At 35.3% G+C, this 21,770-nt stretch overlaps 1 protein-coding gene across 2 annotated transcripts in view; it reads left to right on the top strand.

The window, feature by feature from the left end:
- The window catches only part of LOC105282438, a 112,116-nt gene that overhangs the window by 79,185 nt on the left and 11,161 nt on the right, over positions 1 to 21,770 (top strand). The window contains exons 2-5 of one of the 2 annotated variants that reach the window (XM_011344386.3): positions 13,677 to 13,729; positions 13,811 to 13,953; positions 14,245 to 14,747; positions 15,219 to 15,520. In XM_011344386.3, coding sequence (XP_011342688.1) covers positions 14,475 to 14,747; positions 15,219 to 15,520 — 575 coding nt within the window. In that variant the 5' untranslated portion in view covers positions 13,677 to 13,729; positions 13,811 to 13,953; positions 14,245 to 14,474. Of the gene's footprint in view, positions 1 to 13,676; positions 13,954 to 14,244; positions 14,748 to 15,218; positions 15,521 to 21,770 lie in introns of both variants that reach the window. The other variant, XM_011344387.3, reaches the window with a different exon arrangement.

Here is a 21,770-nt window from a genome sequence, read left to right as displayed (position 1 = left end):
GTATGTAAGCTTAAATTTCTTTGAGAGAAACACGTTCGTCGCGACAAAGCACACTCTCCAACGACTCTGCATTGCTGTGATATTGCAAGTATAAAGTACGCACCATAACAGTCGTGCGACAGAAAATATGCAGATTTATGCATTTTTACGACAGCATGCGCACATTTTATAAAGAATTTATTCGAAAAATCTGAATTACATGCGAAGGAACGAAAGGATAAAGCATAATGCAATACCTTGGTACAATATTTTATTAAATATTCACTTCTTAATGAATTTTCTTTAAAAAAAAGAACTTTTATTTTTTTATTTCTTCATTAAAACCTATCTTTGAACAATGATTTACTTCGATCCTTAATGTTATTAAAATAAACATTGCAAATAAAAGCTCGTTTGTTGTAAGTGATTATTATATTTAATTGATAAATAAAAATTCATATTGTACTACAGAAATGATAATATACTTTCCACAATGTGATCACGTTTGCGACATATATATTTATGTACAATATAAAACGTTTATATTACACACAGATGTTTATTCGCGAATTGTGAATGTTCTGACTGCGTAGATTACTACAAGAATTCAATCGCTTTCAACAACAATGTATAATTACACAATCACGTTTTGATATTGTGCATACAACTGATATTTGCAACTCACTCATATAGCCGGCTTACAAATACAGATGTACTTATCACATGCAGTATTTACGCGCAAACTAGAAAGTTAATGGCATTAATGATTCTTTTTTTCTAAAGTGAATCAACTTTTTAAGCGGTCAAATGGTCATAGCTATAAAAGCGTTGTTTTATTCTTTACGAGTTTATCAGCTCAATTTAAATATTATTATAATATAATTAATTTCTTTCTAAAATAGGTTGCATTAGTCAATTTTCGTTCGTACACTTTGACGTAATAAGCAATACTAGCAAATGCTTTCACATAAAAATAAATTTATTGATATACTATTAACATAAAACATATTAACTGTTCAACTTAATGCTCGCATATTGCCACTTGCAAATTGAGATTTGATATTCATGGCGAAGATTGCGGTCATGTTATACACGCAGTGACTATCACTGGGAATAGTAAATCACACAGCAAAACACAGCCCTGAAAATGTACAATGCATTATTCATCGAACAAGCAGGATAAAGTAAGAAGCTTAATAGTTTCGTCTACAAAGCAAACCTGAACTATTATGTTCCTTTGATCGAAGCCGGTACAATAAAACTCGAATATATTTAATTTTAGTGTAATTAAATCATTCTCGCACAGACAAAATTTTAAATGGACTTATATTAACTTCATATATGTTATCTTTGACAAGTAATAAATGTTTTGATCGAATCTTTTTTTGTCTTTATAGTTTTTTTCTTTAATCAGATTTTTTTTAATTATAGACTTTAATGTCCTTCTTTATCAGATTTTTGAACTCTGAATTGAATGAAAATGTTTCATTTTTTACCGCGACCGATATTGATTATTTAAGTTCCGTAGTATCGGGCTTCCTGTTTCCATCGCAAAGAACGCGCATTCCGACACGCAATATTAAGACTCGCTCGACTTCTCGACCGGATATTAATACCGGAAGTTGACGTTCAGTCAATACGAAATCCTAGAAATTACGTCTCGGAATTCAAATGCATCTATACATCGAATCACTTGCAAATGCGTTGCGTACCTAGTTATCAAGGATATCAGAGCAAACAGATTTCCATGGTATCGCGTGACAATGACAAATAGATCAAGCGCATCTATACACGCATCATTTATACTTTGATCTCACTTGCTATTAATGGAAAATCAATTTCCACGTTTAAACATATTGAAAGATGTTGCATAAATAAAACTTTTCTTTCTTAAGATACATCAAATACATTCTGTAGTATCTATATTTATAATATAACAATATTTTCTGTAGATTATTTATATCAAGGTATGTCGTAAACGTGAGATATAAAAGTGTTTTTAAATTTCCAGGAATCGAGCTTCTATTTAATACGGCATGCGAATTTCTGCCAGCGATGCCCGTACGAAAAGAGAGTGACACGAGTCTTTTTCAAACAAACATTGACCTTTCAGCCATGAAAACGTACAGCGGAAAAAGCAACCGTAGCAGTAAAGTTATACCTCTGCTTTGCAATGCTGCTGCGTGTCGTTGTTGAAAATATTTATTTTCCTGGCAATTTCGCGCGCGACAAATGATGCGACATCGTTTGATATGAATTGTTTAAACGTATCAACATCAAAAGTTTAAATCATTGACACAATTATTTGTACGATGAAACGTTGCAGATTCCAATACGGTCGGAATATCCGTTCGCAGCTCCGAGCTTTTCACTGAAATTACTACCCCGTAATTTATACTAATTAGTGTAGCCTTCGATAAAATCTCCTTGTATGCGCAACTTCTCTCACATGGGCAGTATTATCAAGGCCGTTATTATCACCGTGTCACGGCCAAATTTGTAACATTTTCAGTGTTTCTCTAGTGATTATCATGGTAGCTTGCACAACATGTTTTTCTGAAACTTTTCCCTTTTGCACTCGGTGCAAACATCATATGTATTATGGAAGCTTTTTGTTACTCATTCAATCTTAAATAGGAAAACGGCTGGAAAATACTCAATGCATTGAGAAAGAGTCTAAGTGTATTCAATATTTTGCATTTTTTGAGTTAAATAACATCAGTATTTATAAATGAGTGGCTTTTTATAAAATAATTTGAAGAGATTTAAGTAAGTAGAATCAAGTAGCAAAAATAAACTGCATATTTACATGTTTACTTGATGCCTCCCACGGGAATCTAATAAGAGCAAGTGGCATGCTCTCGTGTTGGCGGGAGGATCGAAGATTTGTCACCGCGATATTTACATCGCAAGGACGAGAAAATTAGCAATGCATAACTTGATGAGAACGAAATCTGAATATTCATCGCGATATTCAATGAGTGAAACAGCGGAGTGACTATACTCGGAATAGATATTCCGTGCCTTTGCGCTGAAACCGCCGTATTACTATTAAAAAACTCATGCATATACATTAAAAAACATAAAATCCACGTAGTCCGGGCTTTATCGGATAATCACCTTGCTCATCAGAAGAAACACTCAAGCTATTTCTTCAGCGAAAGAGCGCGTTTTTCAGCGGCGGCCGCGAACGATGACTTGTGAATTTTAGAATATCTGTGGAATTACACGAGATGTCAGAAAATGTTCTTTTCTTTTTTATGTTTCACGCGAAACCTGGAAATAAATAAATATGCATGCATTTCCCATAACTAAGCAACTAAATCGATTATATGTAGAGGAGAATCCCCTATTATGAGATATGCTCCTAATATGAGATAATGGAGTTTCTGCTAAACTAGTGAGCACTATCTGTTAATTCCACCATAAACTTATTACTCTTGGTGTAAAATGTATTTAGTGAAAAATTCATTGTTCGTTATTGCGTTTAGCTTTTGCAAGAAAAGGTTTGTGAAATTGTGAACATGTCAAAGGAACTTAAGGTAAGTCTTTAAACCTTGTTTATTACATAATAAAGAAATGGTTGGCAATAAATTCAGTATGCAATGATAGAGTAGAATCGTAGTGACAGGAAAATACGCGATTTGTTGAATTGCTTAATTGTAGAGGTTAGATTTCATGATCGCGGAACCGCTAGGCGCGTGGCTCGTATAATGAGATATTCAGAGTACTCTTAATATGAGATAATTATTGCTCGAATATGAAGAGTATGTAGTGTAATAAAAAGAAAGAAAATACTACTTAAGGTTAAAGAACAGTTAATACGAATTTATATTATGAATTTTTGTGTATTTAATTTTATAGAATCTGACTATGGAAGTTAGAGAAACGAGGAAGCGTTGACAGTGGAATCGTGAAGATTTGGCGAAGGCTGTGGCAGCAGTATTTTTATAAAAATATCTAATAAAGTTTTTTACTTGCAATACTGATGTATTTTGCACTTTTAACACCGATTTCTCAAGGTATCTTATATTAGGAGCACACTTTCGCGATCTTGCGTAAAGCTGTTTTTTCAAATTTTTTTAATTTTCAGAAAAAATAATATTTAAATTAGATTTTTCATTTCACCAACCTAAAGCTTATTAAATTCTCTTCAAGGGAATGTATTACATTTTTAAATTCTGCCTATAGATTTCCTCACATTCGGCAAAATCGATATGGTATCTCATAATCGGGGACTTTCCTCTACATCATTAAGGGGGGAGCCTGCTTTAGAACGCTGAAAATAAGGTATATTTTCCGAATTGTTTTTGGAGAAACTATACAGCGGATCATTATAAAACTTTGATGCATTTATTAGTACATGTTTGAAGATAAAAAAATTATTTTTGATTTGAATATATCGCTTGTAGAGGTCGTCCTGGAGAAATCTTAGTGCAGCCGCGTCGCCGGCATTGCAAATTGGTGAGCATTCTCCTGCCTCCAAATTTCGTCCAAACTGAAAAATTGAAATATGTTCTCGTTATTTATGAATTCCCATCGTCGATGAACCAAAGAGAGAAGAAAAAAGTTGAAAAGTGCCACAATGGTGGAGCTTAGAACACAAAAGTACGATTTTTAGGCAAAGTTGTTGACCTTTTTCATGCAAAAATAATTGTTTAACTTAATATTTTTATGAATATTAAAGGTTCATCGACGATGGGAATTCATAAATAACGAGAAAATATTTCAATTTTTCAGTTTGGATGAAATTTGGAGGCAGGAGAATGCTCGCCAATTTACAATGCCGGCTGCACTAAGATGCCTCCAGGACGACCTCTACAGGCGATATATTCAAATCAAAAAATAATTTTTTTATCTTTAAACATGTACTAATAAATGCATCAAAGTTTTATGCATTTATTAGTACATGTTTGAAGATAAAAAAATTATTTTTGATTTGAATATATCGCTTGTAGAGGTCGTCCTGGAGAAATCTTAGTGCAGCCGCGTCGCCGGCATTGCAAATTGGTGAGCATTCTCCTGCCTCCAAATTTCGTCTAAACTGAAAAGTTGAAATATGTTCTCGTTATTTATGAATTCCCATCGTCGATGAACCAAAGAGAGAAGAAAAAAGTTGAAAAGTGCCACAATGGTGGAGCTTAGAACACAAAAGTACGATTTTTAGGCAAAGTTGTTGAACTTTTTCATGCAAAAATAATTGTTTAACTTAATGTTTTTATGAATATTAAAGGTTCATCGACGATGGGAATTCATAAATAACGAGAAAATATTTCAATTTTTCAGTTTGGATGAAATTTGGAGGCAGGAGAATGCTCACCAATTTACAATGCCGGCTGCACTAAGATGCCTCCAGGATGACCTCTACAGACGATATATTCAAATCAAAAAATAATTTTTTTATCTTTAAACATGTACTAATAAATGCATCAAAGTTTTATGCATTTATTAGTACATGTTTGAAGATAAAAAAAATTATTTTTTGATTTGAATATTCGCTTGTAGAGGTCGTCCTGGAGAAATCTTAGTGCAGCCGCGTCGCCGGCATTGCAAATTGGTGAGCATTCTCCTGCCTCCAAATTTCGTCTAAACTGAAAAGTTGAAATATGTTCTCGTTATTTATGAATTCCCATCGTCGATGAACCAAAGAGAGAAGAAAAAAGTTTAAAAGTGCCAAAATGGTGGAGCTTAGAACACAAAAGTACGATTTTTAGGCAAAGTTTTTGAACTTTTTCATGCAAAAGTAATTGTCTAACTTAATGTTTTTATGAATATTAAAGGTTCATCGACGATGGGAATTCATAAATAACGAGAAAATATTTCAATTTTTCAGTTTGGATGAAATTTGGAGGCAGGAGAATGCTCACCAATTTACAATGCCGGCTGCACTAAGATGCCTCCAGGATGACCTCTACAGACGATATATTCAAATCAAAAAATAATTTTTTTATCTTTAAACATGTACTAATAAATGCATCAAAGTTTTATGCATTTATTAGTACATGTTTGAAGATAAAAAAAATTATTTTTTGATTTGAATATTCGCTTGTAGAGGTCGTCCTGGAGAAATCTTAGTGCAGCCGCGTCGCCGGCATTGCAAATTGGTGAGCATTCTCCTGCCTCCAAATTTCGTCTAAACTGAAAAGTTGAAATATGTTCTCGTTATTTATGAATTCCCATCGTCGATGAACCAAAGAGAGAAGAAAAAAGTTGAAAAGTGCCAAAATGGTGGAGCTTAGAACACAAAAGTACGATTTTTAGGCAAAGTTGTTGAACTTTTTCATGCAAAAGTAATTGTTTAACTTAATGTTTTTATGAATATTAAAGGTTCATCGACGATGGGAATTCATAAATAACGAGAACATATTTCAATTTTTCAGTTTGGATGAAATTTGGAGGCAGGAGAATGCTCGCCAATTTACAATGCCGGCTGCACTAAGATGCCTCCAGGACGACCTCTACAGACGATATATTCAAATCAAAAAATAATTTTTTTATCTTTAAACATGTACTAATAAATGCATCAAAGTTTTATAATGATCCGCTGTATAGTTTCTCCAAAAAAAATTCGTAAAATTATACCTTATTTTCAACGTTCTAAAGCAGGCTCCCCCCTTAATGTAGACAGAAACAAGCGATTTAAACTTGTTTTCTCATTGTAATTCTCATTTCACCGATATTGATCCAACTAATCGCCGAAGGTCGCCAGGAATTCGAAATTTCAGAGACAGACTCGAAATATCTCTTGCTTCAATCTCGCTTCGATCTTGTAAGTCGCAATTAAATCACGGGCCATAGAAGCAAGTGTGAAAGAAGCCTTCGTCACGTCCTCGTCCCTTTTCGCAATTGGGAACTCAATTTCTGAGTAGATTAGCTAACCGATTCCCAGTGGCGAACAGTCGGTCTCTATCGGAAATCGAAACGGCTATCCCTTGCGACACGATGGCTGGGCTGAACGAGATGACGAGAAATCTGTCGGAATTCGACGTATCTCGCGTCATTCGCCGCTGTTGTAACGCAATTTGTTTTCCGTTCCGATGATTGACTTTAGCCATCGTGCGCAGAACGCCAACCGTCCCAGCATTGTTTCCACGTGTTTCCAATTAATGTCGACGGAAGAAGGCACAGGAAGGCCACTTTTCTGAGATTGCTGCTGTCAATACCGCCACTTTCCGCATACGAAACAACTTTTCTATCGAATAAAATCTTCTCCTAATTCACGTGAAACGCATGTTGTTTAAGGCAAAGTAAAACTGAATCTTCTCCATTTTTAAACATTTCAAAATTCAAGTCATCTCAAAATTACTCACAGAAACGATAATGGCGATTTTTAATATCCCCGCTTTACAATTTTTCGAAGAATCTGTCAGGTACATTTTTAATCTCACAAACTCTATCAAGAATCAAGAAGAAAATAAAATGATATGACGGAAATGTAAGAGAAGATTACTGCCGTCAACCTGTCTCCGTTCCTCGCGATAAAATCTACATGTAACAAGGTCTTCGTCTTACACCTCATACAATTGAGCATTGTAGTATGCGAGAAGAACGGCTCTCGAAGTTTTTATCACTCGCGGGACGTTTTCAATAGCGAGAGTACCATCGCATGACTCAATTCTCACATACAAGCTACTTCTTCACAGTAGAAATCCCACTGAAGTAAAAAGACATACTAAGAAATGAGATCTCTCTCCTCTCTCTTAAAGAAAAAGTAATCCCTCCGCGAGTGTTTGATCCACGTAGACTCGCCGTTTTCACATCGTGTCGACGTTGACGCGAAGGAATGAAAGCAATAGCTTTCGAGGATCTGAGACTAATAATATTTGAGGGCCCGTTAGCGCTTAGCGAGCAAGATTGCGTCAAAGAAAGACCTCTCTCCCGCGAGAGATAAATAACTTAAAAGGGTCTGAAAGGGAAGTTTAAGTTTTATTAGTTATCACACCGGATTTCTTGCTGCTCTTACCGCACTACCCTTATTACTTAGTATTCACGGGTTTACCCCGAGATGGAGATTTTCTTTGCCCGCGATTTATTCACGCTACCCTTCGCGACTCATTCGGTCGGATAATCGATTGCTGCGTCGATCGTATTGGCAACGAAGGCGGAAATGAGGGGGCGGACTTTCTCGTCTCACGCAGTAATGATAATCTGCAAGTAGATAATTGTATCGCGGGGAAATCATCGATATTTCCATCACGTTCGCCGTAATGGATTTTTAGATCGGCGCGAGAGAGGCACGTGCGCGCAGTGACATTCGATCAACTGACTTATAAATTGACGGGTAATTAATAAGATATTATAAACGAAGGTTTAATTAACATCGTGCATATCTGCAAAACATAAATGTTCCAGTAATTATAGATTAATAACTTACAATGATAGTTTGAATTACTTCAGTTAATGACTATTTCTTTACAATTATAAATATGCTTGAATGAAAGTTTTCTCTATATGCAATGCAGTGTTTTCGTCTTTCATAGATTATTCCTGTTTGTGTATTCCATTACATATTCCACGAGCGATGCAACATAATGATGAAATGATTAGCTTTCGAATTAACTAATCCTCGCGTCTCGTTTATCAGTTGGCATAATGCAGAAAAGCAGGTGAAGCGTTTAGTATAATTATGACGGGAGGTTATCTATTTATAAATCTATTTTCCTCAATTACTCAGGTTTATAAACACGATGTAACACACGGCATAACACGCCGCTGACATAATCAGCCGAAATCACGAACGGAAGCGAAGCAGAAATATCCCTGAAAGAGACTATTCATTACACGTTTATTTCGAGTCAGAAATATTGCGTAAAAAGTTAGCGAAAACTTAGTCAAAGTTTTAGTCTTGTGTTTTAAGTAAAGTTTCTTTTAAGCTTCGGCCTCGAGATTAAGAAAACTTATATAGCCGTCTGTTGAGGGCAGTTCGAAAAATTATGAAATCTCACATACAAAAGTATCAAAGGAAGCTATGTGTAACATAGTAATCTGTAATGAAATTTCTTGACTTTAATTAAAATTGTTTGATAATTATATAATAGATGATATTTACAATAGAAATTAATAAAACCGTCAAAAAATATATAATATATTTATAAAGTTTACAATATTAAAACTTTAAAATTTGAACTGCTTTTCTTCGACATTTTCAATATCCATCATTTTCTTTTTCTTATTATCATAATACAGTTTCTATAGTCTTCTCTGACGTTGTTCATAAAACAAAATAACTAACATTTAGATGTAACAAAATAACAAGTGAACTTATTGCAATGTAGAAATCATAAAAGTGATAAAAGAGTAATATCCCCTCAAATTGCTGTCTCATATAATCCTATCATTCATCATTATAACATTGAGGTATAATGATTGAACACCAGATTACGAAGGAGGTGATTATTAATCCGCTTACTTTGCATAATATGGTTATTTCCTAATTATTAACATTTCTGTCCCAATTAATGCCCGATCGAATTTCCAGGAATTATTCACGTCGCAAATAGTACAAATACAGCACTTGAAATGGATGTTTCACGAAAAGGATTAAAAATGCGTGAAAGACTGAAGGATAGCGACGTTTGATTTAAAGCACTTATAATAATGAACAAACAAGCTTCTGTTTTCATATATTCGCGCATATAATCTTTAGAGATATATTTATATTTAACCTGCGTGTATGAAAGTAAAAACAAAAAGTGGATAGTATCACTGTATTCCGTGATGAGAGAGGATCGAGAAGCATCCGATGAATTCCGATCGAATTTCCAGGAATTATTCACGTCGCAAATAGTACAAATACAGCACTTGAAATGGATGTTTCACGAAAAGGATTAAAAATGCGTGAAGGACTGAAGGATAGCGACGTTTGATTTAAAGCACTTATAATAATGAGCAAACAAGCTTCTGTTTTCATATATTCGCGCATATAATCTTTAGAGATATATTTATATTTAACCTGCGTGTATGAAAGTAAAAACAAAAAGTGGATATTATCACTGTATTCCGTGATGAGAGAGGATCGAGAAGCATCCGATGAATTCCGATCGAATTTCCAGGAATTATTCACGTCGCAAATAGTACAAATACAGCACTTGAAATGAATGTTTCACGAAAAGGATTAAAAATGCGTGAAAGACTGAAGGATAGCGACGTTTGATTTAAAGCACTTATAATAATGAGCAAACAAGCTTCTGTTTTCATATATTCGCGCATATAATCTTTAGAGATATATTTATATTTAACCTGCGTGTATGAAAGTAAAAACAAAAAGTGGATATTATCACTGTATTCCGTGATGAGAGAGGATCGAGAAGCATCCGATGAATTCCGATCGAATTTCCAGGAATTATTCACGTCGCAAATAGTACAAATACAACACTTGAAATGGATGTTTCACGAAAAGGATTTAAAATGCGTGAAGGACTGAAGGATAGCGACGTTTGATTTAAATCACTTATAATAATGAGCAAACAAGCTTCTGTTTTCATATATTCGCGCATATAATCTTTAGATATATTTATATTTAACCTGCGTGTATGAAAGTAAAAACAAAAAGTGGATAGTATCACTGTATACCGTGATGAGAGAGGATCGAGAAGTATCCGATGAATTCCGATCGAATTTCCAGGAATTATTCACGTCGCAAATAGTACAAATACAACACTTGAAATGGATGTTTCACGAAAAGGATTAAAAATGCGTGAAAGACTGAAGGATAGCGACGTTTGATTTAAAGCATTTATAATAATGAGCAAACAAGCTTCTGTTTTCATATATTCGCGCATATAATCTTTAGAGATATATTTATATTTAACCTGCGTGTATGAAAGTAAAAACAAAAAGTGGATAGTATCACTGTATTCCGTGATGAGAGAGGATCGAGAAGCATCCGATGAATTCCGATCGAATTTCCAGGAATTATTCACGTCGCAAATAGTACAAATACAACACTTGAAATGGATGTTTCACGAAAAGGATTAAAAATGCGTGAAAGACTGAAGGATAGCGACGTTTGATTTAAAGCACTTATAATAATGAACAAACAAGCTTCTGTTTTCATATATTCGCGCATATAATCTTTAGAGATATATTTATATTTAACCTGCGTGTATGAAAGTAAAAACAAAAAGTGGATAGTATCACTGTATTCCGTGATGAGAGAGGATCGAGAAGCATCCGATGAATTCCGATCGAATTTCCAGGAATTATTCACGTCGCAAATAGTACAAATACAGCACTTGAAATGGATGTTTCACGAAAAGGATTAAAAATGCGTGAAAGACTGAAGGATAGCGACGTTTGATTTAAAGCACTTATAATAATGAACAAACAAGCTTCTGTTTTCATATATTCGCGCATATAATCTTTAGAGATATATTTATATTTAACCTGCGTGTATGAAAGTAAAAACAAAAAGTGGATAGTATCACTGTATTCCGTGATGAGAGAGGATCGAGAAGCATCCGATGAATTCCGATCGAATTTCCAGGAATTATTCACGTCGCAAATAGTACAAATACAGCACTTGAAATGGATGTTTCACGAAAAGGATTAAAAATGCGTGAAGGACTGAAGGATAGCGACGTTTGATTTAAAGCACTTATAATAATGAGCAAACAAGCTTCTGTTTTCATATATTCGCGCATATAATCTTTAGAGATATATTTATATTTAACCTGCGTGTATGAAAGTAAAAACAAAAAGTGGATATTATCACTGTATTCCGTGATGAGAGAGGATCGAGAAGCATCCGATGAATTCCGATCGAATTTCCAGGAATTATTCACGTCGCAAATAGTACAAATACAGCACTTGAAATGAATGTTTCACGAAAAGGATTAAAAATGCGTGAAAGACTGAAGGATAGCGACGTTTGATTTAAAGCACTTATAATAATGAGCAAACAAGCTTCTGTTTTCATATATTCGCGCATATAATCTTTAGAGATATATTTATATTTAACCTGCGTGTATGAAAGTAAAAACAAAAAGTGGATATTATCACTGTATTCCGTGATGAGAGAGGATCGAGAAGCATCCGATGAATTCCGATCGAATTTCCAGGAATTATTCACGTCGCAAATAGTACAAATACAGCACTTGAAATGAATGTTTCACGAAAAGGATTAAAAATGCGTGAAAGACTGAAGGATAGCGACGTTTGATTTAAAGCACTTATAATAATGAGCAAACAAGCTTCTGTTTTCATATATTCGCGCATATAATCTTTAGAGATATATTTATATTTAACCTGCGTGTATGAAAGTAAAAACAAAAAGTGGATAGTATCACTGTATTCCGTGATGAGAGAGGATCGAGAAGTATCCGATGAATTCCGATCGAATTTCCAGGAATTATTCACGTCGCAAATAGTACAAATACAACACTTGAAATGGATGTTTCACGAAAAGGATTAAAAATGCGTGAAGGACTGAAGGATAGCGACGTTTGATTTAAAGCACTTATAATAATGAGCAAACAAGCTTCTGTTTTCATATATTCGCGCATATAATCTTTAGAGATATATTTATATTTAACCTGCGTGTATGAAAGTAAAAACAAAAAGTGGATAGTATCACTGTATTCCGTGATGAGAGAGGATCGAGAAGCATCCGATGAATTCCGATCGAATTTCCAGGAATTATTTACGTCGCAAATAGTACAAATACAGCACTTGAAATGGATGTTTCACGAAAAGGATTAAAAATGCGTGAAAGACTGAAGGATAGCGACGTTTGATTTAAATAACATTTATCAGGAAAACCGTTCGTAACAGCGAAGATTGGACGTTAAGCATGAGAAAATGCCGTTCCAAGGAGCCGCCGTGTAAGCACGTCTTGATGCTCTCAAATTAATTAAACGTTCTCGCGCGAGAACCGGTTACGTGGACCGTCGTCCGGCAAATTGCTCTAAATTGATCCTGCGATGACGTTAAACTAATCCCAAGGTCCAGATGCTGATCACCGTGGTCCATCCACGCAAGCATTAACGCCACGTTCGGGTTCATTCGAATTGTAAATGCGGGATAATAGCCGATGCATCAGTGAATTTAAACGAGAATGCTCCGTTTCTCTATCGACGCAGGACTTACCTTTTGCTCACAAACGAGTGGCAGTTATCAACACGGATGTCGCACGGCATCCGTAAGCTCTTCTCCTCTTGCACAAGGGATTAGTGCCTCCTACGCTTTTCTCGTTTGCGTACATTTGTGAGAGATAAAAATGTTCGGCATGTGATCGTCATTGCTGCAACTCAGCAATACCCCCGCCTCGTATCTGCAATTATTAATTAATTTAAATCGAAAAATTTATGATTATAAATTAAAAGCAGGATTTATATAGAAATAATAGATTATGAAATAAAATTTATATGCAAAATATAAAATATCTTCTGCGATATGATAAATGAATAATACAGTTTCAAAAGAGAGATATTTAAATAATTTAAAAAAACTGAAAAATATTAAAAACATTTTTCATACTGCAAAATAGCGCTTATTCTGTATAAAACGAACTATTTGAACTGCGTTAATGCAAGTTCTCATCTAAATATAAATTGTACATTAAAAAAAGATTCACAATATAAACGAGATATATACGCACAATTTTATTCTCATATTATTTTACTGTAAAAGTTTTATACTACTACTGCACAGCTGTGAAGGGACAAATAACTAGAAGTGTGGATACATTTCTGTTTCAGGAAGCAAGCAGATATGACAAAGTCAGAGGAGTGAACGTAAAGAATTAAGTGAAGTAAGTGTGTCAAAGCACATATTACGTTCTGTGTGTCTCTCTTTTTAATGGAAAACTTAACTAAACTCGATATTACGGCAGCTCCTGATAATTAAATGAATCAGTTATCCCGATCAAATTGGAGCACTTCCGGCGCATATCACGAGAATTTTGCCAATAAGCTTCAGGTTATCGAACATGGAAAATCATCATAGTATCACAGAGAACACACTGAAAAGTAAAAAGTGAGTAGAACTAAATAGTATTAAATAAAAACTTCCTATTATTAACGAAAATTGAAACAAATGTAGAAAACAAATATAAAAAGTAATTTAATTTAAGAATTTCAAATAACAAGTTTTCTTGTAAAGAGTTGCGCCACAAGCAACAATTCGCTTTAAACTGAACTGTCTACTAGCAGAAAATTCATATCATCAAAAATGTTCAGTTACTTATTAATCTTTTTAACAGTATCATTTTACATCAATTAACACCATTAAATAGCCATTAATTAAACAAGTTTATTTCACGAAAAGGGGCCACTCGTTTACAGCGTTGGACAACGGTACCAGAGCAACCGGTCACTTTAAGAGCGAGTGATCTCGTTGTGAATCGTTCGTGCTTTTGATGCGACGTGGCAGCCTGGAAAACTTCGCATCATGACATTATACGGAAGAAAACACATCTACGACAAACAGAATTTGACCTAAAGAAGACTGCGTAGGCGAAGAAAAGTGCAGAGCTTTCTGTTGCTGCGAGAGCGACAATGTCAACACTCGGACACGTCACGGACACGCCGTTGCCGTCCACCACTCTTGCTGGGGAACTGACGACCACTCTTGTACCTACCGTCACCAGGATAGACACGCGACTGGATGTCAGCCCCGTTTCGGTGGTCCTGGCAGTCTCCATAGTGTGCATTTTGTCGCCCATCACCGTTACCGGCAATTCCATCATCCTGGCTGCCTTCTATAGATATAAAAGGCTCAGGACCGCCTCTAATTGCCTTCTCGTCTCATTGGCCATCAGCGATTTTGGGGTAAGTCTATCATTATATAAGTCATACAATCTTGGCACTGAAGCACTTACACTTAATTTACTGTGCGTCTAAGACAGTAATTAGCAATATACACTGATAGTTTAATTAGTACCCTGATTGAGACTTCCCGAAAATAAATAATATGTACGTTCACAGATACCGTAGAAGAATCATTATAAAGAGATATGTTGCTACTAATTTATTATTATTTATTTAGGATTACGCTACGTTTTGATAAAAACTCATTTGCAATGCAATTAGATTGGCACTTTTTGTCTTCTTGAATCACCGTCGAAGTTGCTAGTCTTTTATGATATTTTTGCAGAGTAAAACCGATTCCTGATAATATTGATTTCGCGGTCGTTCGACGTCTCTGCGCGAGTTCGCTTTACGAGTCAACTTCCGCGCGATAGCGCACGCATAATCCTCATTTAAATCCGCAATAACCGGTTGGTTGGCTTTTGTTGGCAGGTCGGTGTGTTTATGCCCTTCGGGATGCAGCTGGAGCTCTCCGGTCTCCCGGAAAATGGCGTTTCCGCACTTTGCATCGTGCCGTATTGCATCGTGATCGCGCTTTGCAGCGTGAGCGTCCTGATGACCGTTGCCATTGCGGTGGATCGTTTGACTTCGCTGGCACAACCGCTGCGATATAAGAACATCATTACTCACAGCAGCATAGAGAAATATATTGCCGTCTTCTGGATATACGCGATCGCCGTCGGCCTCTCACCCCTCATCTACGCCCAAATCACCGGTAGAATGCAATCGAACAGGTAAAACGATTTAATATACCTTCATTTCTACCATAGCCTTATCTGTAATAATATTTAAGAATAATTTATACTGCGAAGAAAATATATATTGGGTTGGCCAAAAAGTAATTGCGTTTTTTTCCAATAGATGGACATACATGTCTTCAAATGTAACTAACTTCATTCTAAACCGCAAATTCATTATGTAGGTTAACAACTCACAGTTCAAGCCTGTTTTAGAAAAAGAAAGTACACGATTTCGTTAACAATTGTTTCTTTGCCGTCGATTTCAAAATGGAAAATCAAAAAGAACATTTTCCTCATATTTTCTTTTATTACTTCCGAAAAGGGAAAATCGCTGTGCAAGCTCATAAAAAGTTATCTGATGTATATGGCGAAGATGCTTTAAAACTGCGGCAGTGTCAAAATTCGTTTACTAAATTTCGATCTGGAGATTTTAATGTGAAAGATGCACCACGCTCAGGAAGGCCAATCGAAATTGATGATGACAAAATAAAGGCACTGATCGATTCCAATCGGCGTTTAACGACACGAGAGATTGCTGAGAATCTTAACACATCGAAATCGAGTGTTGAAAAGCATTTAAAACGACTTGGATACATTAGTAAGCTCGATATTTGGGTAGCACATGAGCTCAAAGAAATTCATCTCACTAAGCGTATTGACATCTGCGATTTTCTTTTGAAACGTGAGGAAAATGATCCGTTTTTGAAACGTATGATAACAGGCGACGAAAAATGGATCGTCTACAACAACGTCAAACGAAAAAGATCGTGGAGCAAGCGTGATGAACCTGCTGAAAGCACTTGAAAAGCAGATATTCACCAAAGAAAGATTATGCTGTCAGTCTGGTGGGACTTTAAAGGTATTGTGTATTTTGAGCTGCTTGCAAGGAATCAAACCATTCATTCAGACGTATACTGTCGTCAACTGGATTACCATCAAACAGAAACGTCGAGAATTGGTGAATCGCAAGGGTGTTGTGTTTCACCATGATAACGCTAGACCACGTACAAGTTTGGTCACTCGTGAAAAATTGTTGCAGCTTGGATGGGATGTGTTACCACATCCACCATATTCGCCAGACCTGGCACCATCAGATTACCATTCGTTTCGTTCTTTGCAAAACGCCTTGAATGGTAAAACCTTGACTGCTGATGAGGATATCAAATCGTTGTTGGAATTGTTTTTTGCTGAAAAAGATAAGAACTTTTTTGAGCGCGGAATCATGAAGTTGCCTGAAAAATGGCAAATGATAATCAAACAAAATGGACAATATATTGTTTAATAAAGTTTTTGTTTCCCATGAAAAATTCGCCTTTTATTTATATAAAAAAACGCAATTACTTTTTGGCCAACCCAATATTATATATATTATATATTATATATTATATATTATATTAATATATATTGGGTTGGCCAAAAAGTAATTGCATTTTTTTCCAATAGATAGACATACATTGTCTTGAAATGTAACTAACTTCATTCTAAACCGCAAATTCATTATGTAGGTTAACAACTCACAGTTCAAGCCTGTTTTAGAAAAAGAAAGTACACGATTTCGTTAACAATTGTTTCTTTGCCGTCGATTTCAAAATGGAAAATCAAAAAGAACATTTTCCTCATATTTTCTTTTATTACTTCCGAAAAGGGAAAATCGCTGTGCAAGCTCATAAAAAGTTATCTGATGTATATGGCGAAGATGCTTTAAAACTGCGGCAGTGTCAAAATTCGTTTACTAAATTTCGATCTGGAGATTTTAATGTGAAAGATGCACCACGCTCAGGAAGGCCAATCGAAATTGATGATGACAAAATAAAGGCACTGATCGATTCCAATCGGCGTTTAACGACACGAGAGATTGCTGAGAATCTTAACACATCGAAATCGAGTGTTGAAAAGCATTTAAAACGACTTGGATACATTAGTAAGCTCGATATTTGGGTAGCACATGAGCTCAAAGAAATTCATCTCACTAAGCGTATTGACATCTGCGATTTTCTTTTGAAACGTGAGGAAAATGATCCGTTTTTGAAACGTATGATAACAGGCGACGAAAAATGGATCGTCTACAACAACGTCAAACGAAAAAGATCGTGGAGCAAGCGTGATGAACCTGCTGAAAGCACTTGAAAAGCAGATATTCACCAAAGAAAGATTATGCTGTCAGTCTGGTGGGACTTTAAAGGTATCGTGTATTTTGAGCTGCTTGCAAGGAATCAAACCATTCATTCAGACGTATACTGTCGTCAACTGGATAAATTAAATGATGCCATCAAACAGAAACGTCGAGAATTGGTGAATCGCAAGGGTGTTGTGTTTCACCACGATAACGCTAGACCACGTACAAGTTTGGTCACTCGTGAAAAATTGTTGCAGCTTGGATGGGATGTGTTACCATGATGTTACCACATCCACCATATTCGCCAGACCTGGCACCATCAGATTACCATTCGTTTCGTTCTTTGCAAAACGCCTTGAATGGTAAAACCTTGACTGCTGATGAGGATATCAAATCGTTGTTGGAATTGCTTTTTGCTGAAAAAGGTAAGAACTTTTTTGAGCGCGGAATCATGAAGTTGCCTGAAAAATGGCAAAAGATAATCAAACAAAATGGACAATATATTGTTTAATAAAGTTTTTGTTTCCCATGAAAAATTCGCCTTTTATTTATATAAAAAAAACGCAATTACTTTTTGGCCAACCCAATACATTGGAAAATTGGTATGTAAGATCAGCGTGCAAAGATACGTAAGCGTAATTGCTGCACAAATTCTGAATAAATTTATTATTTAGGATAATCCTCAAGGAAGGAAGGACGGTTGTGTATAAATCTTGGATAAATTTATTTAAAATAATCCTCAAGAAGAATATTACAGTAATGCGCGATTTCTGAAAGAATTACCGATCTTAAGAAAAATTGCTGAGTTTAAATTTATATGGAATAACGCACGGATTATGTAATGGAATACTTACACATAGTTCATTTATTTAGTATTTTAAAAACTCATTTTTCTGCTGCATCTTATTTAAGTCAACGTTCAGAATTAGCAATAATATATATGTAATCAATTTTAAATCATCTTTATCGGGCTTTAGATTATATTGTGATTCCATTCCGTACGAATGAGAAAAATTGCATCAGCAAACAAAACACCTCCGCAAAAATGCTAAAACCATGTTATCTTTTGCTAGTCACGTTCTATAAACAGAAAATATAAATGGATGTACAAGTTTGCATAATATTCTAAATTTGTTTTTGCTAAATTAAATTACTTATTATAATAAAATTGCTTGCACGAGAATACACTAAAACACGTTGCATGTACTGTACATATCAAGATTGCAATATTGTCGCAATTTTTTATTCAGCGTTAAAAAATAAATAAACGCGAATAGTATTATTACTTTGTTGCGATTATTGCTGCGAATTTTTACGACAGTCTCGTTTTTTCGACATTCTAATTGCGGCACATGAACAAGCGAAAGTAAATAAAGATGAGGAAGGCAGTTCGCATCATTTGACGCACGGTAGAGTTTGTAATACTACAAAGGAAATTGCTTAGTAGCGTTCTATTTGCACGTCTCCCGGCAAAAGGGAAAAGGACTATAATGAAGAACTTTCCCTGCACGACAACAGGTTACACGTGTGGTATTATTGCGTGAATATTTGCGGGCAGCTGCGTCGTTTAAAGCACGGGAATAATTTAACTCATCGAGCAAGTCCACATCGGTCAGTTCAGGAAGTCCATTATACTAACGTTTTGTTAATTAGTCAATTAGTTAATTAATCAGCTTCTCGAAACGAATCAGCGTTTCTTCGTTTATTATATCACACACGTGATGACAAACACGTTCGAGCACAATGCGCGTTATTCCTATAAATAGAATAGCGAGAAATTCTATTGAAATTCTGTGCGAAGGAATACATGCATCTGCGTGATCCAGATGCATCGCGTATTATTCCGTGACACGTGGCATCTCGAGGAGGAGGAGTGCATTACACGGATGGCATAATAAGTAAAATCTGGATAACTGAGTTTACGTGTTGCACAAGATTGTGGAGCACGGGGGATAAAAACACAAGTTAAACTTTATTTAGTCTCATCGTCTTCCAGCGCTCGGATATCTAATTTCCATTTCTCATTGTTTCAATGTAAAGAATTAATTGTCAAAGGCTTTGGCGTCGCATGTTTAACAAAGCGCATGATGTTCCATAGCTGTCGAAGAAATGATATTAACATTGCATGCAACTACACACAAAGATGGATTTTAGTTACATAAATTTTACAATTCTCTCCACATATCACTAAGAATTTAGAATAAAGTGCTTTAGTTCTACAACGGAAGATTTTAATTTTCTTAAACAGAATAATGTCCTTGTTGCTCTCGACTCGCAATAATTAAGAGAATTTTCTCTTATTATTATTTATCATTTATTTTAATATCGAAAGTAAATTTTAAATTACAACTGAAGAAAAGATATCTTCGTTCGTATTTTTTTATTTATAAATCTGTATTACTTCGTTAATGAGAACGACTGTAACTCCTCAGACACGAACGTAATTAACTTGATATTTAACAAGCATGCGCGGTATAAATATAAGGTAATTTCACTGCACTAATCGATTGCCATGTGACGCAACTAATATGACGTAAAAACGCATAGGGTCTCGAATTACATCGCCAAGATTTGCAGCAATATTAGCACTGCGGTACGTTGCTTGCACCACCCAGTGAGGCTGAAAGCTTCTCACTTCGTAAGCTCCCCGTACTACAGGTTGTGTACGACCAATCAAGCGGCAGACTAAAACATAGCCACAAAGCCGACAAGAAGGTTCTTTAACCCTCTGACATGTACCTTCGTATGATCAAAGCAATCTAAGGGAACCTTCGGTATCGATTTCATCCGTAGTCTGTTGCACGTCTACTTTGCTGCACTCGTATCGAACGTGACAATTGCGAGATATACAATAATGAAATAAATTTTTATTAGCATTACCGAATATCCGGTATTATTTTAACGTATGCTTCATGTTTTTTTAAAAAAGTATATCATAATGTTCTGGGTTATCTGTATTGTTATTTGGCATATTGCCTAGAGTTCTAGACTATTGAAAATCCTTCAGACCCATAACTGAAAAAGTTCTAGATAATAAAATTTTTTCTTTTTCCGAGGAGTTCTGGCATGATAATATTGTTAATTGGCATATTGCCTAGAGTTCTAGACTATTGAAAATCCTTCAGACCCATAACTGAAAAAGTTCTAGATAATAAAATTGTTTCTTTTTCCGAGGAGTTCTGGGGTATCTATAATGTTGTTTGGCATATTGTCTAGAGTTCTCGACTATTAAAAATCCTTCAGACCCATTACTGAAAAAGTTCTAGACAATAAAAGTTTTTCTTTTTCCGAGGAGTTCTGGCATGATAATATTGTTAATTGGCATATTGCCTAGAGTTCTAGACTATTGAAAATCCTTCAGACCCATAACTGAAAAAGTTCTAGATAATAAAATTGTTTCTTTTTCCGAGGAGTTCTGGGGTATCTATAATGTTGTTTGGCATATTGTCTAGAGTTCTCGACTATTAAAAATCCTTCAGACCCATTACTGAAAAAGTTCTAGACAATAAAAGTTTTTCTTTTTCCGAGGAGTTCTGGCATGATAATATTGTTAATTGGCATATTGCCTAGAGTTCTCGACTATTGAAAATCCTTCAGACCCATTAATGAAAAAGTTCTAGACAATAAAATTTTTTCTTTTTCCGAGGAGTTCTGGGGTATCTATAATGTTGTTTGGCATATTGCCTAGAGTTCTCGACTATTGAAAATCCTTCAGACCCATTAATGAAAAAGTTCTAGACAATAAAATTTTTTCTTTTTCCGAGGAGTTCTGGCATGATAATATTGTTAATTGGCATATTGCCTAGAGTTCTAGACTATTGAAAATCCTTCAGACCCATAACTGAAAAAGTTCTAGACAATAAAATTGTTTCTTTTTCCGAGGAGTTCTGGGGTATCTATAATGTTGTTTGGCATATTGTCTAGAGTTCTCGACTATTAAAAATCCTTCAGACCCATTACTGAAAAAGTTCTAGACAATAAAAGTTTTTCTTTTTCCGAGGAGTTCTGGCATGATAATATTGTTAATTGGCATATTGCCTAGAGTTCTAGACTATTGAAAATCCTTCAGACCCATTACTGAAAAAGTTCTAGACAATAAAAGTTTTTCTTTTTCCGAGGAGTTCTGGC

Source organism: Ooceraea biroi, chromosome 14 (assembly GCF_003672135.1).
Source record: "Ooceraea biroi isolate clonal line C1 chromosome 14, Obir_v5.4, whole genome shotgun sequence".
Lineage (NCBI taxonomy): Eukaryota > Metazoa > Arthropoda > Insecta > Hymenoptera > Formicidae > Ooceraea > Ooceraea biroi.
This window is presented reverse-complemented; position numbering and strand designations above follow the sequence as displayed.